Raw genomic sequence first — 22,179 nt, 5'->3', positions numbered from 1 at the left:
ACTTATCAGCATAATTCAAACAATGAATGAATTAAAATTGAACGTACAGTAGGTCTTTAGCTGGACCGAATTTGATTTTATAAGTCTGCAAAATCAGTCTGCATTAATTTCAGATAATTAGAATTAATCTGAAACAACGCTAAATTCCAAATGTTGTTGAAAGGATTAAAACCAAGATTCAAACGAAATAACTTGTTAAATATACTCAAAGTTATTTTCTTAATTCTTTCCTAAGTTGCCGTTGTTTTCTTTCCTGTATGAAGTTGTAGCTAGTGGTAAACAAATACTTAAGGTAATTCTTTGCTTCAGAATATTACAACATTTACAGGATAAAGATACTTCGATGGTAGACGATTCTAGTAAGAGATGAGCTGCACTTAGCAAATAAAAAATGCATGAAGAAAAAAAAAGAACTGATGTTGTTAATCCTCCTAGGCATTATGGTTAATAAACAATAAAATATTCTTGTAAAATGAAGGAGAATGATGGGTATAAGAAAAGATCAAGCAAAGGTACTAATCTAGCACAATGAAAAGCTTTACATATTAGTCATCCAGATTCTTTCAAAAATATTGAAATCGAATTTTCTTTATGCGTTACAGAAAGGATTCATAATCTTAGAATGGTGTTTCAGTGGTGATGTAACTTGCACGAGCAATGATAAAGCAAAGTTTAAGTCGTGATTAAACCTAAACGGCAGTCAATTAATTTATTTATCGAACAACGGTCCATAATTATTGCTATTGGTGTAATAAATGAATATATTTGATCTGTGTTGGATTCACACAAACGTCGAATACTCTTCTATGGAATTTGCCGCCAAATATTATGTATTTATTGATTAGCTTCAGACATTTTGCGAGGTAGTAATCCTAATATAATTGTAATCCTTGTATATTCCATACGTATTCGACTGGGCGAAGGTATGGCAGCGCAAGAGAGGGTTGTGACTTTCCCTGGAGAGGTTCGCCATATATGGGTAGGCATAATCTTCTGAAAGATTATCCTCGTTAGATACGATTGCGCTGGAGAGTAACAAGTCACTGGGTGTCCTCGACATGCTATTGGGACTTTAAAATGCTGTGAAAGATCACTGTAGATGATCGTATGCCACAAAAAATGCCTGTAGTAATTGTCATTCAAAACTCATAGCGTTGAGCAGTGAATAAGGATAGCCAGACCTCTTCCAGCCACGAATACTTTGTGTCATTCAAAGCATTGGAAAGCCGTGATTCATTCCTAAAGTCGATACTGTTGTAATTTGAAGCAGTTTTGTTACTGTCGATGTCCAGGAATCAAAAGTGGAACGTTGCAATGAACGCCGATGATGGAGTGCAGCTTCAGCCAGTCTTTTACAATGGCTTTTCTTGACGCTATATGATCAGGAAATGCAGGTTGTTTTTGAACTGCTAAAAACGTAGTTTATAGGGGATCACATTATGGCACTATCAATCCGATAAGTTGTCATCCCAGACATATTATTGAATTTCAGAATAGTTACGGATGCATGCTATGATTGATATTATAATTTCGTCCCGTTATGACCGGCTTTATCCGGTCATCAGAAGTTTTGCTGCTTGGCATATATTAGCTTATAATTTAAGATATTTTGATTTCTTACTTTCTTTAATAATGTAAATATCATCTTGATGAATGTAAGTTTACGAAAATACAGACTAAAATATGTAATTATACGAACTCAATTCATAAATGCCATTTAAATACCGGTCATAGTGCCAGATCTAAAATCTTTCGCCGCTCAGAGGGTTAATAACAGCATCTTGTAACTGTATCTTTACTTCAGTCCTCGTTCCGGGCAACACGACGGTATGATCTGTTCACGCTTTTGTTCTTTTTCTCACTGAGGTAGGTGGCTATGCCGTCATCATATAGACTTTGGGAGATGTAAACTGCAAGACCATATAAGTAATTGGAAATATTATTAATTGGTAATACAGCCTATAAATGCTTAGGAAAAGGAAACTAAATAACTGCATGAGATTACCCCTATAAAAATTGCATAGTTAATTATCGGATTACTTTCTTTCACTTTTGTTAATCTGATATTGTTTTGGTGAAAATTATATCTTGTTTTGTTTCCGTTTATTCTTAAAGTGTCGTTAGCTTTTCTTGCGTTTCCAAATCTTTAAGCGAATACTCATTTACAACTTTTAGAACGGGAAAAACGCATGTGTGCCTTGTTATCGTCCTTGTAGACGCTTTATTTTTTACCACGATATTTTCGACGACGATATATTTAAACTGCGAATTGTTTGAATTCCTTTATCTTCGACGACGATATTTTGTACCACGATGTTTTAGAACTGCGATGTTTTCTCTTTGCTTTCTTTTCTCTCACGACGTTTTCGCCTAGCGTTGTTTTCTCCGCGACATCTCCATCCGCGATGTTTTCGGCTGTAACCCGTCCAACAGCTAAGCATTTTGCGTCATTTGCATGTTTTTCTTATAATTATTGCGTGCAGAGTTTCAAGATTATTGTTCTGCACCATTTTTAAGAGATTTTATTATTCCTGTCTACATTTGCGATTTGCAAACTAGGAATTGTGGATATTCCGTACACTACGAATTTAGATTTGTCGCAAGTAACTATGTAAACAGTGGTAAGTAGTTATAGCGAGAAATTATATTAGTATTTCATTTTCGTTTTTAAATACAAATGATAAATCCCTGAACATTAGTAGTTCCGACCTGGGTTCGGATGGCGAATGGGCTGGTTGCATAGTACGCTTTCTTATTTTTCCCTTAAGTTTACTTATATACCAGCCAGTTTCCCTCAGAAGTTCCTCCACAAAGACATCCCTCAAGCAGATAGCCCCTAATTTACTTATTTGATTTATTTACTACACAGCGCTTGTAGAATGAACATATGGGCACTATTTCCAAAGATTTATTAATTTTGACAAACTACATGCTTTTAAACCTACTACAACAACTATTAAGGCTCTCCCTCCAAAAAACACTCTTTAGCATATACGACGTTATTTACTTGAAGATCAAGTATCACAATTAGCATTTGCATAAAATTTTAAAAATAGGAAAACAACATATATAATATTGCAATTTCTGCATTACTACACGCTTCATATTTACCACTGTATATGTTTTGTTGAATATCGAATTATTTTGATTGTGGTTAAGCACACAAGGAGTTCACTAAGGAGTCCTTCTTTAGTTAAGGACGAATTAGTTAAGTAATTCTAGTTAAAGAATGATTTAGTAAGGTATGGTGGGTAATTGTCAGAGGAAACGGGCTCATATTTAAATTACATAGAAAGCATCACGAAAACACCCATACAATCAGCCCGTCTAATGGACTATGAAAACAGATAAAACGTCCAATATTCAGCTGTCTTATCCGCTCACGCTGTAACTGTTAGTGCAGAGAATAAGGGTATGTATGAGGATGAGTAATAAATTTTTAGGTGATGTCTTAAATGATTTTAGAAAGAATATTATTTGCTATGGCTAATTGTGTAAAATAACCCTTATCCTAAAAATGTAATTAAAAATACAAAAAATATTCTTGTTTTAAAGGATTTACTGTGGTACAATTTTTTATACCCATTTGCAACACCTTCTTCACATATTTTTGCTATTTTCGAAATCTGTATGGGGCAGGAATCTTCCTGCCTAATGAAAAGAACTACGCCTTTTCAGAAGTTTAAACAAAATTCTTGTATTGCTGCAACGCGAAGTGCTTAATATGCTGAACGTGTGTGCACCGAGGTGCAACACTTCGTAATTTCCTTATGATGCAAAGTATAATCAAGATAAAAACATTCAACTATTTTCTTGGTCATTCTAAGCTCTGATTTTGGGTAACAGGATATTCAGAGTTAAATAACTTTCGCTATCATTTCAGTACACTAAATATATTGAATTAGATCAAATTATGGTTAAGAATTTGCCTTTATAATGCCTGACAATACCTGTACTCCCATCTCAGCTATTTTGCATAGATCTCTGAAGTTAGGTAAAATGTAAAGTATAGAACTAATGCCGCGCAATCGAGAAGTGGTTAGCGAAACTGACTGCCATATCGAAGGGCTCAGGTTCGAATTCTGGAGAAGACATGGATGTTTGAAAATGCATAGGGTCTGTGAGGCACGGGGGCTATCTAAATGCGCGGCGAGCCGAAAGTCCTGGTAAAGCTGTGGGAGACCCTTGTCTCCCAGAGGTGCTCGCCATCAAAATTGGAGAGGAACTGAGCAACGTCATACTGTCACCTGTATGATGCTCAAGACTCTTGCCAACCACAGGCGCAATCTTGCACTACTTGCTACGATGAATTTCGTGGACTTGTTCTGATGGTACCTCCCAGGCAAGTGATGTAAATCACAACAACAGAACAAATACAAACTTCTGAAAAACTAGTTTAATATTTTAACATGGACCATGTGTTTGGCTCATCATAAAATTTTAGTTATACCACAAGAACCCCACAAGCCAACCAACAAACTAAAAATTTAATATTATATATTTAGCAAAACAACAGAGTAGCCAATAGTATCAATTATTTATCTAAAACGCAGAGAGTAACTGCATTTTCAAAATCTGGTATAACTTTAGAAGATGATAAAAAGGCAACTTAAACAAAAACATAACACATAAATATAGTAGCTATTAGAAACTTAAAATATATATCTGAAAGAACTATATAAAGGAAAATAATGTCTGTTAGCTTTTGACGAAATATCAAACATTTTGCGCTAGAGAGTTATAAGATCACGAGGCTTATTATAACAGTCCAAATCAATGCCTTTTCCAGAAAAAATGAAGTAAAAATTTCATTTTAGAAATTTTCGAGCATCTGGAGCATTCTGCTGTTCAAGAGGAGACTTCTCATTACGCTGATATCTTAGTAATTACGACTGGCCAATAAAAATCCAACCGGTTATTTATGGGTCAATAAAATCGTGATATCTTCCTTTCGCTTTCCCATATGCAGCTAGCAAACAGCTTTAGAGAGACAGAGATTAGTTAGATGCTATTATTCATTCACGAGCGCAGCCATAAAACTTTGCCCTTCTTGCAGATGATGAATATAATACGATATTTACGACAGACGTCGATAAAGATGTGTGCATGTGTATAAAAATTTAGAAAGGAAATGAAGGAAAAGCGGTGCAACTATCAGAAAGGCCTCCAGAGATGAATTTGGATCTTAGAACATTAATATTCACACAGTTTTTAGGTTCTTAAAAATTGCCCTCTTGTATGGAACAAGGAGAGAGTACAAAAACAGAAAGAAGCTGAAAATTTAAGAAAATCATGCTATTTTTATTTCATAACTAACGGAAATATTTGACAACTAGGTTGATTCCTTCTACAGCTCTTATTTAAACAATGAATGAAAACATGTCTTGTTTGCATTGTTGCATCCAGGCAGCCGGGTGCCAAAGTTGTTATATATTACTGAGTCAAGAAAATGACTAAATAAATATTATTAAGCCTAAAGTCCTCTAGAGAATTTGGCGAAAAGGAAAATGTCTGGGAGACCCCTGGATCTTCGTTATGTTCCAGTTAAGGTTTTTCTAGTTAAGGCTTTTTAAAAAAAAACCGTCCCATTTTATTTTTTCTATTCAGATTTAACATTAAATTTGAAACAAAAACTTTGATCAAAACTCACGTAACTGTGAAAACACATACGAAATATTGTCTCAGTGACATTCTGTCTTACTTCTGTAAACTTTAGTCTTACTTTAAGTTATTTAAGTCTGCAAACAGTTAAGTTATTAAGTAAGTAGTTATTTTAAGTCTTTCTCAAGATTCAGATAATATTTGTATACAACTGTAGAGACATTAGGTTATTTCGATGCTGGTTTGGTTTTGGTTTATTTAATTATGGCAGAGCACACTAGGGCTATCTGCTTAAGGGGAGGGATGCTTTCGTGGAGGACTTTCTAAGGAAACTGCCTCGTATGCACGTTACACATGAGGAAAACCATGAAAACGCCCATGAAGCCAGCCCGTTCGCGGGATTCAAACCTCTGACCGAACTACCAGTGTTCAGCGACTTTTCCGCTCGGCCGCTGGTTGACCCTATTTCGATGCTGGAGACATGAAAAATGAGCAATGCCCTCGCCAGGACTCGAACCACGAACCTCTCGAATACGCGCAAAGTGTGCTTACAACTGCACCACAATGTCAGGCTAAGAAGACGGGAGAAATACCTTATATATTCCCCATTTTAAAGGGCGGCCGGGGACTCAATCGCCAAATCCTGGTGGTGGAAAATCATCATCCACCACTTTTTTAGTTCGGGCGCCACTTGTACAGACATTAGGTTATTTCGAAGCTGGAGACATAAAAAATGAGCAATGCCCTCTTCGGAACTCGAACCGCGGACCTCTCGAATACGCGCCGAGTGTGCTGACCACTAAACCACGAAGGCATGCTAAGAAGGCTGGAGAAATACCTTATACAGAAATAAAAGTCTCTTAGTGGTGATATGTAGTACAGTAAAAGTGGCTTCTTTAAAACTTGATTATAATTGAATGTTTTTGTTAGCTTGAGGTAGGAACATATCCCTTTCTAAAGAATAATCGAGATTAAAATACTTTGGGAATATATTAAATTAAAGCGAAACTTTAAATAAAAAATAAAAACATCTTCTTAAATAGATTCCAAAAAACATCTTCTTAAATAGATTCCAAAAAACATCTTCTTAAATAGATTCCAAAAAACATCTTAAATAAATTCTAAAAACATCTTCAGGTTCCCTCTTTCTCTCTCTCTCTCATACGAACAAACATTTCCTTTTTCTCTCGCAATTACATGCAAATGGAATTTAAAACAGCTGGAAAATTTTCTCTTGAATGTTGTTATATAAAATAAATCATTTAAAAAGAGAACTTCTATTAACCTCTCCCGCACATTGTCTTAAATCAAAATAACGTAAAAATGCCCGTGTAAAAGAGATACATATTTAACTTTGTTTGTTATACGGTGGTGGCCAAAACTGTGGACACTTTTGGAAATTTTTATGTTTTTGAACTTTGTATGCTTATAGAAAATGTTACGTTTCGCAAAATGCAAACTTGTATATATCATTTCAAAGAGAATTTATTACTGAATTCAATACAAAACACAAAATTCAATTATTTGCAATACAAAAAAGTTATATGTACTTTAATATAAATAAAAAAACACAGTTATGAAGTTGTTTGTAATGCTTTCCTGGCCAATTACTGTTCTTGTTCTGAGAACTAATCAAATGTTAGTAACTGCCAGTAGAAGTTGACATCATGTTTACACTTGAAACAATTCATTATTTTGCTTTGTTCTGTAGAAGGAGGACCTGTTTCTTATATACTGCAATTACAAGTAGGAAGTTTTGTAAAAATTTTTAATATTTAGTCATGAAGCAATGACATCAAATAAAAGAATATACTGGACACCTAGAAAGAGATGTAATATTATTGTGTTACGAGAAAGTGGTCTTTCCTATGCTGAAATTGCAAGACAGGTGGGTGGTTCAGTGAGTACATCTGGTGTCCTAAAGTTTTGTTTACTATATCAGCAGACAAATTCAATAAAACCAAAGAAGGAAAAGGCCGAAAAAGGTGCACCACATCTATTGATGACAGAAGAATAAAAAGACTGTGTCTCCAAGATAGAAAAATGTCATCAGCGGCCATCAGAAGTGATCTGAATGATGCTGGAGCTTCTGTCAGTTCAAGAACAATCAGAAGAAGATTAACAGATGTTGGACTGAGAGGTAGAATTCCACGAAAAAAGCCTTATCTTAATTTTCAGCAACGAAAAAAAAAAAAGAGTACAGTGGGCAAAGGAACACATTAATTGGACAGATGATCAGTGGTCACAAGTTATATGGAGTGATGAAATTAAGATATCGTTATTCGGTAATGATGGGCGAAAATATGTAAGACGTAGAATAGGAGAAGAGCTACATCCTGACTGCATTCAAGCAACTGTGAAGAAACCAGTTAGTGTTATGATTTGGTCATGCATGTCAGCAGATGGTATTGGTCGCTTTCATGTCATCGATGGGACAGTGAATGCCAGAAAATGCATTGACACTATTCTAGAAACAAAACTTCTAATTTCCATCAGAGATCTCTTTCCCAAAAATGCTTCGTTTATTTTTCAGAAGGATTCTGCTCCTTGCCCCACGGCCAAAATATCGAAAGAGTGGTTTCGTACAAAGAGCATTAAATTGTTGTCATGGCCAGGAAACAGTCCTGACCTCAATCCTATCGAAAATTTGTGGCACCGTTTGAAAACTCTTGTACGAATGAGGCGCCCATCAAATAAAAGGGAACTAATTGAGGCTATAATTGTTTCCTGGCATCATGTAATAACGAAAGAAGAGCTTAAAACTCTTGTCAGCTCAATGAAACGTCGATGTGAAGCTGTAATCAAAAATAAAGGGTACCCTACTAATTACTGATAACTCACTGCAATCATCACTATCTAATGTATATCGATAACTATTAAGTTTAACTTTTTTGTATTGCAAATAATTGAATTTTGTGTTTTGTACTGAATTTAGTAATAAATTCTCTTTAAAATGATATATACAAGTTTGCATTTTATGAAACGCAACGTTTTCTATAAGCATACAATGTTCAAAAACATAAAAATTTCAAAAAGTGTCCACAATTTTGACCACCACTGTATATTTGAAACGAAGCGAATAAGACTATTTAAGAATGATATTTAATACAGAAAGGATATTAATAATAAAAAATATATTTAATTTTTAGGTCCATATTTAATTTTAGGTATATATTATAGTTTTGTTTTTTATGAAGAGCAAATAGTAAAGAGACATATGTTTATTTTTTTTGGATGTATATTCAGTTTTTGATTGCTACATCTTTTGGAAGGGGACATTTTTTACATTCCTACTCTAACTTTAAATTAATATTTACAATAAAGCAATGCTGTATTGTTGTATTGTTTTCGTGTTAAATATATTTGCATTGTATTTCATCCAAGCGTAAATTTGGGATAAAAATTAAAATTCACGACATAAATTTTATTATTACCTAAGCTTGAAATGAATGATTTAATTTCAAGTAAATGAAGAAATACTTGCCAACTCTTAAAATTATTTTTCAGTTTAATCTTTTATGATTTTATCCTTTCGAACAATACCAAAATGTTTAAACAATAAGCATTTTCTTGACTCAGTAAATCGCATATTATGTATACTGTCTTCAGAAAAAATATGAAACGTAATGAAATGAAAAACTCCTCTTTTAAACATTCTGACATTAACTGCTTTACGAGTTAATAAGGAAATGAAATACTTTTTTATTCTTGCTGATTCACTTGATGCCAAGAAGGAAACAAAAGAACAATGAGGAAAAAAATAAACGAAGAAACAATTTCTTTGGCCACTTTCCAAAACTGAGATTTTTGTGACTAATCTACTAAAAACGTTTTGACTTCTTTTGGTATTTTATCGAGCAATAAAAATAGCATTTATCTTCTTTTCTGATGAACAGTTGTAAAAATAAATTTGTTGCTTTTATTCTTTTATTTTCTGTTAAGTCTTTTTAAATGTCATTTTAGATAAGTATTTCAAATTTACATCTATACAAATATGAGCTTCCGGGTTTTCTGTTCAGAGTTTCAAATATTAACTAATTTTTTCAAACCTTAACTCTTTCAACATATATGTGCTTTTAAGAAAACCACCCTTTGGTCAAGCTGAGTCATGGACGTATTACCAGCATAGACTGAATAAAATTACACATGCATAGCTGGTTATGGTTAAAAGTTATTTTAATTGGTAGCATTAAAATTACAGCGCATACCTTTTCTTATACCCGAAATTTATAAAGAAGTGCATGGTTATTTTACAAGGTATATATAAATTTAATTAATTTAGAGCAAAATAAATTGGATAATGTAATTCACGGCACAATAACTACATTGGTATTGCAGTGATAAATAAAACAAATTATAAAATGTAAAATATGAAATATCTGTCTTTCAAAATCTTTCAACTAATAAATTAATAATAGCCTTTTAACTCCTGTCTTCATTCTAAAAATAACATAGCAATAACTTTGCTAACTAAATGAAAAAAAAACCTTCATCTAATCTGTATTGCGCGCTTATTAATGAAATCTGAACCCAGCATCTGGATATTAGTCTGTCATATGATCTGAAATGTAATTCGGCATGAAAGGTTAATTGCGTCGCAGCTTCCGCTCTTTTGCACCGGCATTGGCTTTAAGGCTGTTATATATTGCAGTACTTTTAATTTTGGATAGTCATAATGGCTGAGTGGAAAAGCAGAAAGAAGACAAAACTATGTTCAACGAACCACCATCTTTATTTTTAGGCACATCAAATTCATTTCTGTATAGGGTGATGATCTGTTTGATCATCAGCAATTACAGTAATTTTTATATAAAGCATAACAGCACATAGATGTTTTCAGGAGCGTCTTGCCAGGAGGAAAGCGTACGCGAAAAATGACACATCAGTTCAGAGGCAGAAGGGAGGGAGTCAAAAGTTTTATTTCGAGTTTTAAAAGTTTTTGTTTACAGTATGAGTATTGGTCAAGAGGTATCTGCATTAAGCGTTACGTAGGATCGCACGATTAATTTGAATGACGCAGTTTATACTTAAAGCGGTATTTTAAAGACAGCGAGAGGAAGTCCCCAAATTAAATAAAAAATGAAAGAGGTTATAGGCAATTAAAATTAGAAGTTTGCTTACATATTTATTATCTTACACATGTAAGGTATAACAAAATACGATAGCTGCTTTAAGAATAATCAACCTTAAAATTAACGATTCTAGATTTTATCCTCTTCCCTAAATTCATCTGTTTTCCAAAATTCGAGATCTTTCCATGTTACATAACACTTAATGCAGATACTTCTTGTCCAATCAAAATAATTGTAAACCAAGACTTTTCTAACTCGAACTGAAACCTCTGGCTCCCTCTCTTCTTCCTTTGAATTGCGCCGTCCACTTTTCGCTTAAGCTTACCTCCTGACAAGAGGCTTTGCTGCTTCGCTTCTCAAATATCTGCGTCATTTCTTTTAAAAAACCAATGTACATAGAAATTTATTATATTTAATTGTGATTGACTGAGTGTCTGCCAAACTAATTGGATATGTGTGAAAGTAAAGATTGGTGATTTTATAAAAATCCAATTTTGTTATCTTTATCGGTATGCCTTAACCATCAGCCATGACGGATTTAGCTGCTAAACGTTCCAGTGTTGTTGTTTTTTTCTACATACCGAGATTATTACACATATGATATTTTTCTGGCGTAAATAGAAGCTCTGTTCTTTAAAACAGAATGTGTATTTTTTTCATAGGATTTTGACAGAGGAATAGGAATAAGTTCCGTAATACTTTAACAATTCTCGCTTCTTAATTTTAACTTAAACAAGGCAGTATTTTTTTTCTAAGTGCGCATTTATGTTTTATCTTAATACCGCCACGCGTATTCTTGAATTCAGGTAAATTGTGAGAAGTCTAGCTGACAAGATATTTCCTTCGGCAAGTTGCTACGCGTTCTAGGTTCATGGAAATAAAATGACATTTCGACAAAAAGACATATGCCCTCTGATATCCATCAAGACCAGTGGTTCTTCAGCCATTGATACTTACAGTAAAATTAAGTGCAATTTATTGGAAAAATAAAAATGATCCAAAAAACGTTTTTGAAATTTGAGTTCTTTCTCTTCTCAGGAGGGAATTGTGAAAAATCTTTTGTTATCCCAGAAGTTAAATACGGATGCAACTGCCTTCGTTCTTAAAATATGGAATACGGTGCTGTGGTATATGTCGTCGGTAAAATTGCTCTTGCGTGTAAAGCCCTCATCAAATCCAAACTGAAATCTGGCTATTAAGAGGTAATTCTTAAAAGGTGTCAAGGGAAAAGAATAACAAAACTAAAAATCCGTTGGCACATTTTGTTCAACAAAAGCAGAGAGATAATATTCAATTTTATAAAGAATGAATTAAGAATGGGTTAAACTAGAAGCTTTGAGAACATCAGGCAGATAAGTTCAAAAGTCTAACTGATTAAGTCTTGTCAAAGTAACTTTACTACAATGTCTTCTAGTCCGCTCCGAAACAACTACTTTCTTTGTGTCTTCGTTTCTCCCCCTTGTATTGGTAAATGACATCAGCGTTGGGAAGAGCCCAACATTGTTGGCCTACTGACTTTCGTTTAGATAGACCCTTTAAGTTAAAGCTTAAACAACCAGTACACAATATGTGTACTGTATGTTTTAAACAAACATACAGTACACAATATCTGGCTTTCCGACATCTTGTTTATAGCTTCGAAATTGCACATTTTAATTTCAAAGCATTAGCAAAAAATGCTGCATATTTTGCTTAGTATGCCAATAATCAAATGCAGTCAGTTTTTAAATAAAAGAAATCGTGGATAAGTAGCAGATATAAACTGGGCTTCAAAACCGATCCTTAGAGAACGCTATCACCATTGGTAATCCTAAATTTCAAGCAGGTAATCTCTTTTCTAACGGTAAAATTATTGCTATCTGATAATAATATAATAAACGTCATTAGCTTTCTGTTGAAGTCCAGTTTCATTAATTTATATAATAATTATGTATGCTGCACTCGTCCAATGATATAGGCACGTCGAGTAGGAGCACTGTACATTATTAAACATAAATTGCAGAACCAAAAACCCCATAATTCTGAATTGTTCTATTGTAATAGATTACCGACTTCTGAAAACTAAATTGTCGGCTAGTAAATTTGTCCCAGTATCAGCTCAATGACTAATATTAGAAAAGAACAGAAAGCCTCCAGACTAGGTTCTTGGCCAGACGTTAACCGTATGAGGTTAATTACCAAGCATGTATTCTAATATATTTTGCACCATTTGACAGAATATGAGTGTTAGAAGTGCAGACTGTACACATATACATATATATATATAATATTACATACTTTGATTATTTAGACATGAATTATGAGGTAAGCTAAGTATGCATGCAAAATGCATTTACAATTATGAATAACCGTACGCGATTTATATAATAATAGAGCAAAATATGAGAGTTAATGGATGTAGAATAATGATTAAGATTAATAGATCGTTGATGTTGTTGTTATTGTTGTCTTTTTCATAAATTTCATGGAAGAGTTGTTGCCAGAGCCTCGGGGTTGGACTTCTACTTCCACTCCAATTTTGAGGGAGAGCACAGCGGAGGGTAATTCCGAGGGTCTCTCAACCCCTCTGCCCAACCACTAAACCACTGGAGAGGACTTTCAGCTCGCCGTAGAGTGCCCCCATGCCGCAAAGACACTATAAATTTATAAAAATCCTCTTGGCTCGGGCCCTTCGGTGTCGAACTAGGCTCCCCTAACCACTATACCGTCTGGGAGGCGCAGGAATCGTTTTTAGTCAGAATATCACACTTTATTATGTAACTGTGATACAACAGTGACACGTTCGAGTTTAACTTTTCTAGCATCAAACTAGCATCAAACTCCTAATAGGCGTTAAGCGAATTATCGCTGTGTCTGAATGAACTACAGAATCTTGAAAAGATTTTAAACATTTTTATTTAACAGAACTTATAATATAAATGCATTTCTTATGCTCATAGGATGAGACATCATCTGAGGTGATGCAACTTAAAATAATCGTCAAATCTAAAATTTAAAACTGAAACTTAATGACTTAACTTATTAACTGAACCTAATTTAATTTGAATCTAAGTTGGATCAGAACTTCTTACCTGCGTAACAATTTAAATGACAGCAGCTGTAACGTAAAGTTTATCAGGACTTGTGTTCCTCTTTACTTGCCTTGGAAACATGAACTGTCCTGACTCGGAACAGGGAGCTTACTCAAGCTATGTTCAATAAATTGTGAAGTAGACAATACACACAGGAAGGATATACGAAACCCTTTATTTTTCTATCTTTACAGAGATTTCCGGAACTTCGGAATACAGAGACCAACCACTTGTGGTCTGAACGTAAGAATATAAAACTACTAACTAAAACTCTAACTAAAACTAACTTTGGATTAATATACAAGTGCCTAACTTTAAGATTGGCCGATAATTAACAAAATCCGTATGTAGTACAGAGAGCTGCTAAAACTACGATACGTTTGAAATTATCAAGAGGACTAAACCTCTGGCCTTGAAGGCAACCAGCAACCGAGTAAAACTACTATGGCAAGCGACCTGCTTCTAATAACTCCTTCCTCTCTCTTGCTTGGCAAAAAGCCACAACTTAAGTACTTGGCGTTAAATTTGCATAAATAAGTTAAAGCTTTTAATTCTGGCCGGAAGTAGAAAATAAGAAGTGATAGTAAAGATTTAAAATAAAATAAACGTTAGTAACATATATAACTATATACATATATAAACTTAGGATCCTTACAAGCTAAGTAATTACAATCTTCTCAGAGCTGGGAAAATTAAGTAACACGACTTCGAGAGGCCGAAACATGATGTGTCTTACAATCCCAAAACCTCAACTTAAATACTTTGTTATGCATTTACATTTCTGGTGAGGATGCGGAAAGAAGAAGTTATAGTAAAGGCTAAAATTATAAATAATTGGTTAATACAAAGTAATAGTAACAACAACATAAACAAAGATTAATGATTATATTAAAAATTGATGTATTTGGAATGACGAAATTTATAGTCATTGAATTTTCCTGTGTTAATAACTGTACCATAAATATTTCCGAATGCTTATTTTTATGATTTTCTGTGCAGCAGAAAGTTTGGTAGAAATAATTTGATGATGAAGCTTAAATATCGAGGTCCAGTTATTCTCATATAATCTAAATTCAAGTAATAAATTATAATAATATGGGTAGCCTTCATGCATAACCTGTTTTTATAGGTAATCCGCAAAACCACTTTGGCTTTACAAAGTCTGAATCGGCGTAGTAACTGAAATAAAGATGGGGTATCTATTTTTATAACTTTACTTAAATTCCTGATTTAGGTACAGAATGACCGTTATCTAAATTATCTTGATCATTTTAAGTAATATGATAATTTTAAGTTTTGAATGTTAGCTGCTCTGATGAATTTCCTTTTTAATTCATATAGCCATAAGCGTTACCCATAGAAAAGATCACCATTTTTTACTGTATTGATGCGATGAGACTAGATTTCTAGTAAATGCGTTTATTGCACCCTTTATATCTTTCTTCCTATTCCAGGAGTTATCTTTAAATATTAATTTTTAATATTATATATTCATTTATGGATAGTGGTGCATTTAATGGTAGGATTATCTGAATTTTTAATTGCAGTCCTAGGAATAACTGGCCGGTGTAATAGTTATATATGTATATAGTTTAGTTAGTTAGCACTAGATTATAATTACCATATTCGCGTGTGCGACGTTACTGCTGAGCATTTATAATTTATTGATGAAGAATGTTTACACTGGTATTTGTTCTTTGATAATTGTTGATAATCCCAGTCTGAACCCTTGGTATCTAAACTGCACCTAATATAACAAGCATGGAACTAGAAAAGTGATGGGCATGTGTGTTAGTACTTTGCAGCAATGAACCAACTTCCGTTATCTGGAAGAGTTTGATAAAGAAAGAATTCTCTTCAACTCATTTTAGCAGAAAAAATAATATGGTATGCTGTTTATCAATAGTTTATCCTAGCTTCACAATAGTTTATCCTGGCAACAAATTAACGAATAAATTTATTTAAATATCAAAACCATTTCTTGAAATTCTGAAGTGCAAACTGCTCTTCACCCTTGTCCAAGCTTTTTGATCATTTCATTTTAAACTTCCTCTGGATAAAAGGTTTAAAACATTTTTCGTACTTACACGTAAAATTTTCTTGATTACTTTTCTTACCTATGTAGTGTAATTCGTTATTACATTTAGGTAGCAACTAACCGATTATGATTGGAATCCTAGCAAGGGTTTATTTTTTCGTATTTTGAAAACCTAAGAGTTTGTACACATTCAAATTAAAATTTCGAAACATAAATGGTTATCTAAAACAAATAAGCTAAAAATTCTTTATATAACTAATCAATTCTTTAAACCATCAAGAAAGAATATTTCATTTATTAAAAGTTATAAAGTTTTATTGCGAAAAACTTGTCTAAAGCTACAAAAAAAAAACTTTCAAAGATTACATATTAACTTTCAGAGATTAAAAAATTTCATTTCCTTTCCACAGATATGGAGATATGGTTCCTGCAACGCCAACGGGGAAAATCGTTGGTGGTGTGTGTTCTCTAAGCGGAGTGTTGGTCATTGCCCTTCCCGTACCAGTCATCGTTTCAAATTTTAGCCGCATCTACCACCAAAATCAAAGAGCTGACAAGCGAAAAGCACAGAAGGTAAGTTAACTTCCATCCCCATCAGTGCAATAAATGAAATCAAATATTCATGATCAACATAATTAATGCTTTTATTTGTCACTATTTATGTTTGATTTTTTTAATGCTTTACATTAGAGAACTGCAAAAAACTAGTTAAAGAAATTAAAAAGGCTGTAAGACTTTTAGGCTAAATAGCAGTCACTAAAAACAGGCCGGAGCTTTTTCCTAGCTACTAAGGTCGATATTTAATCAGTTTTATTTGTGCTTCTTGTTTGCTGCTATTATATTTAATCATTTAATTCATATGCTTTTGTACGAGCAGATGAAGTAAGCCAGAAGATATTGGGCTGGATAGCAAAATACTATAAGCAAATAAAATAGGTGACCTCTGTAAAGGGAGCTTTGATACGGACATATGTACTTCTAAATTATTTACATAGTGAAGCCCGTAAAACATAACAAAAAGTTCAAAAATTATAAAAAAATATATATTGATTATTATTATATTCTTATATTGATGTAAGACTCAGCAATAATCAATGTAACGCATATTTTCCAATTGCAAGCAAAACTTTGGCTCTGCGCGGTATCTAAATGCCGTAAACGTTCATTGGAAAGTGAAGCATATATCCTCAGCATGCCTCGGGAAATTGCAGTTTAAGTACGATTTCTGGAGGATATTCTGCCTCTTGGAGGAGAACAATTTCATAGTATTATTATTTTACACTAGAATTGTAAGAAATATGTTTTTATTTACAATACTTTATATGAACAAAACTATATCTATATTAAATGTATTAATAGATAATTTTCCTATGACAAATACGGAGGGAAAATAAAAATTATCAACTAAGATATTAATTCAAAATAATTAATTTGATGATTTACTTGGAAGCCAGATAATTAATCTAAATGCAATGTGATTAAACACTTTCTAGCACATGCTAAAAAAACCTTTCGAAAAGTATGTCTAGTTAAAAAGTATGTCTAGTTAAAAGTTAAAAAATATGTTTCATACAACATTATTTTAGTACATCCTACAATAAAACTTTCTAAACACATGTATCACAGTCACAGAATGTACAACATGCTCTTTGAACGTACTGTGAACATTCCTGTACGGCTTGAATATGATGCTGGTAGTCATTTTTATACGATTTCTGAGCGAAGTAACTTTGTCTTCCTAGTTGTAATTATAAAAAGGGATGAAAACCTTAAGAAGCAAAATGTTGGGTAAAATTTATAGCTATATTTATAATTAATGGAGATAGTTTACTGGGAACTGCGTAGCCGTAGATCTTCAATTTGAAGCGATTTCGTTTCCATATTTATGAAGAGTGACATCACTATAGGCGTCATAGTGAATAAGCAATAAAATTCAAATAACTAAAAATGAACTCGATTTTCAGTGAGTTTCAGTACATATTACAGTACACAACTTAATGAGAACACAATTGTCAATAAGAAATATTTGCACGACTTCATTTGAGATAGAATAACTAAAAAGCTGAAGAACGGCATGGTGTTGAAAGTGGCTGATGTTGCCTGTAGCGTCATATCGCAAGTGGGGAGGGGGGTGTAACTTTCAGAATGCGGAAGATACAGCTATTCAAATCAATGGTGGTACTCATTTACGAATACCAATGGCCAGTTCTCTCTTCTTAATAGTATTGTTATGTTTTTTTCCATTCCTTTACGTTACGTACGGGTTTCGTGCGGATTTGGAGTGAGTAATGAAAAAAGCACTTAATGAAGTATCAATTATTATTTAGCCAATATGAATCAGGACAGCTCCAAATCACTTTTACAGTCGTCGAAGAACGACTGTAAACATGTTGACACAATCAGCGACACAGCTTTCACACTATCAGGCTATAAAGGTGGAGACAGCTTCACGGCAAAGCACCAGAGTACAGCTCCTGACTCTCCTCGGTCGTTCTCAAAACTCTACGTACTCTCGAGACTCTCCACGCTAAAACTCGCTGCGCACTCGACGATACATAAGAGTACAGCTCTCGACTCAGTTTAGTCGTTCCCGTAGATCAGCAAACTCTGAGACAAAACTCGAAGATGCACTAACTCGCGATACAGTAAAGACTCTCTCGATGCACTCGAAGACCAACTCGGCGCTAGCCTTCGAGACACTCACTCAATGACTGACTATCAGCTCGCTAGACGAGGCACTAACTAACTGTCCGCGTACCAGCAAGGTTTATATAGCTTTTGGCTTGTGTTCGAGAACATTCTGGGCTGACATTTCGTAAGAGTATTAATCTAGTATCATATTTATGGATGCGACGAAGCGCAAGAAACTGCTTTTCTTATGTAAGGTGTTTTGCTAAGACTAATTTGAAAGCTATGATTCTATTATCAGTATTTTACGACGACAGCGAAAACTTTCGTTCGATGTTGTGTTTCGCGTAGGTCATTTAGAAGAAAACAGGATAAAGTGATTTAACTACGTAACTTAATTATGTAAAATTCTTGGATGCAAAAATTCCTCGAAGCATTGCATTCCACGAAATATTGAGAGAAACTTGTCTGATCTTCCAGCACTTTTTTGTCTGTGAAAAACTAGCATGACACAGATGAAGTCATTGCAAACCAACTACATAGGATTATCAGGAGTCAGATATTTTAGTTAATTTGGTTAGAAGACTTCATTATGAATGCAGTTCCAAGATCAGTTTTGAGTATCTATTTTGTTTTCGGAACTTCACTTGGTGTGAACAATAATCTGAAGGTTAATCAAAGTATAGAAGAAATATTTAGACTTGTTGAGGAATGACATATCGTTAGCGTACTGTAATGTACTAGGATGTAATATTACAGTTTCTGAAGTGTAATTATGTGGAAATTAATGTCGTTAAATTCCTAGTAACAGTTTTTATAGGATCTCGAGCTTACGCTTTTAATTTTCATATAAAACTCTAATAAGTATGATTACTTAGAATATTTAATGCCTAGAGCTTTCAATATATTCAGCTAACTAATGTTTCATTGGCAAAGAGATGCCGCATTGAAAGCAGATCAGGGCTGAGTGATTGCAGGCGTACATTGCTTTATTGTGTTCTGCAAATATCGAGATTTTTTCGGACATAGGAAAACTGGAGTAATACCTACATCAAACTAGTTAATTGGAATCCCTTTGCAAACCTCATTCTCTCATTTTTTATTTCTTTATCGTATTTTGAAAGGTATTTCAGTATTTCAAATTTCTCTGTAATTTTCACGAATATTATACTGAAACTAGAAATATTAATAATCTTAAAATTTCCTCAGGTGAAACGAAATTCTTGTATGGGTTTCTATGCGTCTATGTGTTTATTTTAAATTTTCAAAAAATGATTATACTATATGTTCATGCGATGCGTGCGTTGTTATACAACAATTTCAAATTAACTAGAAGTGCACTGTACTAAATATTTTATTCGACAACTTTAATCAAAATGCGTGCCATCTTTCAAGCGATGACTTACTACTAATAACAACAGCAATAAAAAAAACTGAGTAAGCGTTTACAGGGTTGCTGTAATGAACATCTGCGCCATGCAAGGCGCCAAGAAGAGAAAAAATCACGTAATCTTACAGTTAAATAGTCTTAATGACTTAACATACCCCCCGGCATTGAAGGGTTACTTCAATAATTTCGTGCGATAATACTCATAATAACCTACAAAATTGTACAATTACTACCTTATACAATAAAGCAATACGAATAATATCTCTTAATTCAATATAATAATATTCAATTTTCAATACAAAATTTTGTGCACAATACAATGTACAATACAAGTTTTATAATAATAAGCTAACACTTAACTAACTTAGGAAGCTTCTCCTTGGGGTAAAATTGCAATTTTTGTAATTCCACGCTTAATGATGCCCTTTGCTGTCTGTATTTCTACTACTCTAACCTTACCGTCAACTCCAGGAAAAATTCTTGTAATGCGCCCTAACACCCATCTACAAACAGGAAGCTCATCCTCCTTAACTAATACTAGCATACCTATTTTAATATTCGTTTGTTCTACCTTCCATTTTGAACGCTGTTGTAGTGTGTTTAAATAGTCCCTATGCCAACGATTCCATATCAACTGGACAAATCTGGTAGTTCGTTTCCATCTTGAGAGTCTGTTTTCAGGTATATCAATTAATTCGGGTTCTACTATAGCATTCAAGGGTCTTCCAATGAGAAAATGACCTGGTGTTAATGCCTCTAAATCATTTACATCGGAAGATAAGGGAGTAATAGGGCGAGAATTTAAAACAGACTCTATCTCAGTTACTACAGTTAATAACTCCTCGAAAATCAACCTTGCATTACCTACAATCCGCTTTAAGTGATATTTCACGGATTTTATTCCAGATTCCCATAGTCCACCAAAATTAGGTGTCCGTGGGGGAATAAACTTCCATACTATTCCTTCTTCACCTAAATAATCTGCTAATTTTTTGTCAGGATTTCTAATTAAATTGTTAATTCTTTGCAATTCGGCATTTGCGCCAACGAAGTTTTTTGCATTGTCTGAGAAAATGATTGAGCATTTTCCGCGCCTAGCAATAAATCTCTTTAAGGTGGCAATAAATGCGTCAGTGGTGAGATCACTCACTAGTTCGAGATGCAATGCCTTTGTTATAAAGCAAATGAAAAGAGCTAAATATACCTTATGAAGAGTTCCTTTCCTCTGTCCCTTGTACCTAATAAAAAATGGACCGCAAAAATCGGTGCCGACATGATTAAAGGGTGAGCTTGGATTTACGCGCTCTGCAGGTAATGACCCCATAATTTGTTCGATAGTGACTGGTTTATTTTTACTACAAATTATACATTCATGGGTAATCTTTCTAGTTAAATTCCTACCTTGTAATGGCCAAAATTTCTTTCTCATAAAACACAATAATGCTTGCTAACCTATGTGTAAATATTTCCGATGATAATGCTCAGCAATCAGCTTAGTTAGTTTGCATTTAACAGGCAAAATTATTTGATGTTTTTGTGAAAACATTACATTGGCCCCTTGTAATCGGCCTCCTACTCTCATTACATTATTTGCATCCAAAAAAGGGTTCAAAGAAAGTAAATTACTTTTATTATTAATGGGTTTACCTTGTGCGAGGGAGTTGTAATCTGAATAAAAACTACATTTTTGAACCTCTCTTACTAAAAAGGATTCTGCCTCATTTAACTCCTTTGAACTTACTCCTCCTGTTCTTCTCTGTGCTCCTTTCTGTTTTGAACACCTAGAGTTCCAAATGAACCTGAAAATATAACTAACAATACGTAATAATTTTAAATAATTGTTAGTGATATCTAGGACATTATCAATAAATTTTGAAGGCAAAGTGCATAAACAAGCAATGTCAGTTCTTTTTCTCAGTTCATTAGAAAATGTCTCTGTTTTTTCTAATTGTTCAAAGTCAATGTTCTTGTTAGGTATGACACCCTCACTCAAAAATGGAGGACCTTTCCACCACAGATCAGCATCATGCAGCTTGTCAAAATTCAGTCCTCGGGAAATAAGGTCTGCTGGGTTCTCCTCTGAACGCACATAATTCCACTGGCACGTATGTGTTAGCTCTTAGATCTGCAACACTCGATTAGCAACAAAGGTTTTTAGTACATGCGGGGGATTCTGAAGCCATGCTAACACTATGGTTGAGTCACACCACAGACATATTTTACTGATGTCCAATTTCAATAAAGGCACCACCTTTGCAACAAGCTGTGCTAGCAGTACAGCTGCGCAGAGTTCCAGTCGAGGTACTGTCAGCGGTTTTAGTGGAGCTACTCTGGACTTGCTGCAAAGCAAATGTGAAGATAAATTATTGTCACTTCTAC

At 33.9% G+C, this 22,179-nt stretch overlaps 1 protein-coding gene across 3 annotated transcripts in view; it reads left to right on the top strand.

Moving 5' to 3' along the window:
- The window catches only part of LOC118184605 (potassium voltage-gated channel protein Shal-like), a 558,555-nt gene that overhangs the window by 374,426 nt on the left and 161,950 nt on the right, over positions 1-22,179 (top strand). For all 3 annotated transcript variants that reach the window (XM_085813098.1, XM_085813100.1, XM_085813099.1), the window contains exon 2: positions 16,193-16,355. In XM_085813098.1, coding sequence (XP_085669224.1) covers positions 16,193-16,355 — 163 coding nt within the window. The remainder of the gene's footprint in view (positions 1-16,192; positions 16,356-22,179) is intronic.

Source organism: Stegodyphus dumicola, chromosome 3, assembly GCF_044657685.1.
Source record: "Stegodyphus dumicola isolate Sdum_Otavi_A_Nest chromosome 3, ASM4465768v1".
NCBI lineage: Eukaryota > Metazoa > Arthropoda > Arachnida > Araneae > Eresidae > Stegodyphus > Stegodyphus dumicola.
The sequence above is the reverse complement of the archived record's forward strand: the minus strand, read 5'-3'. Positions and strand labels throughout refer to the sequence as shown.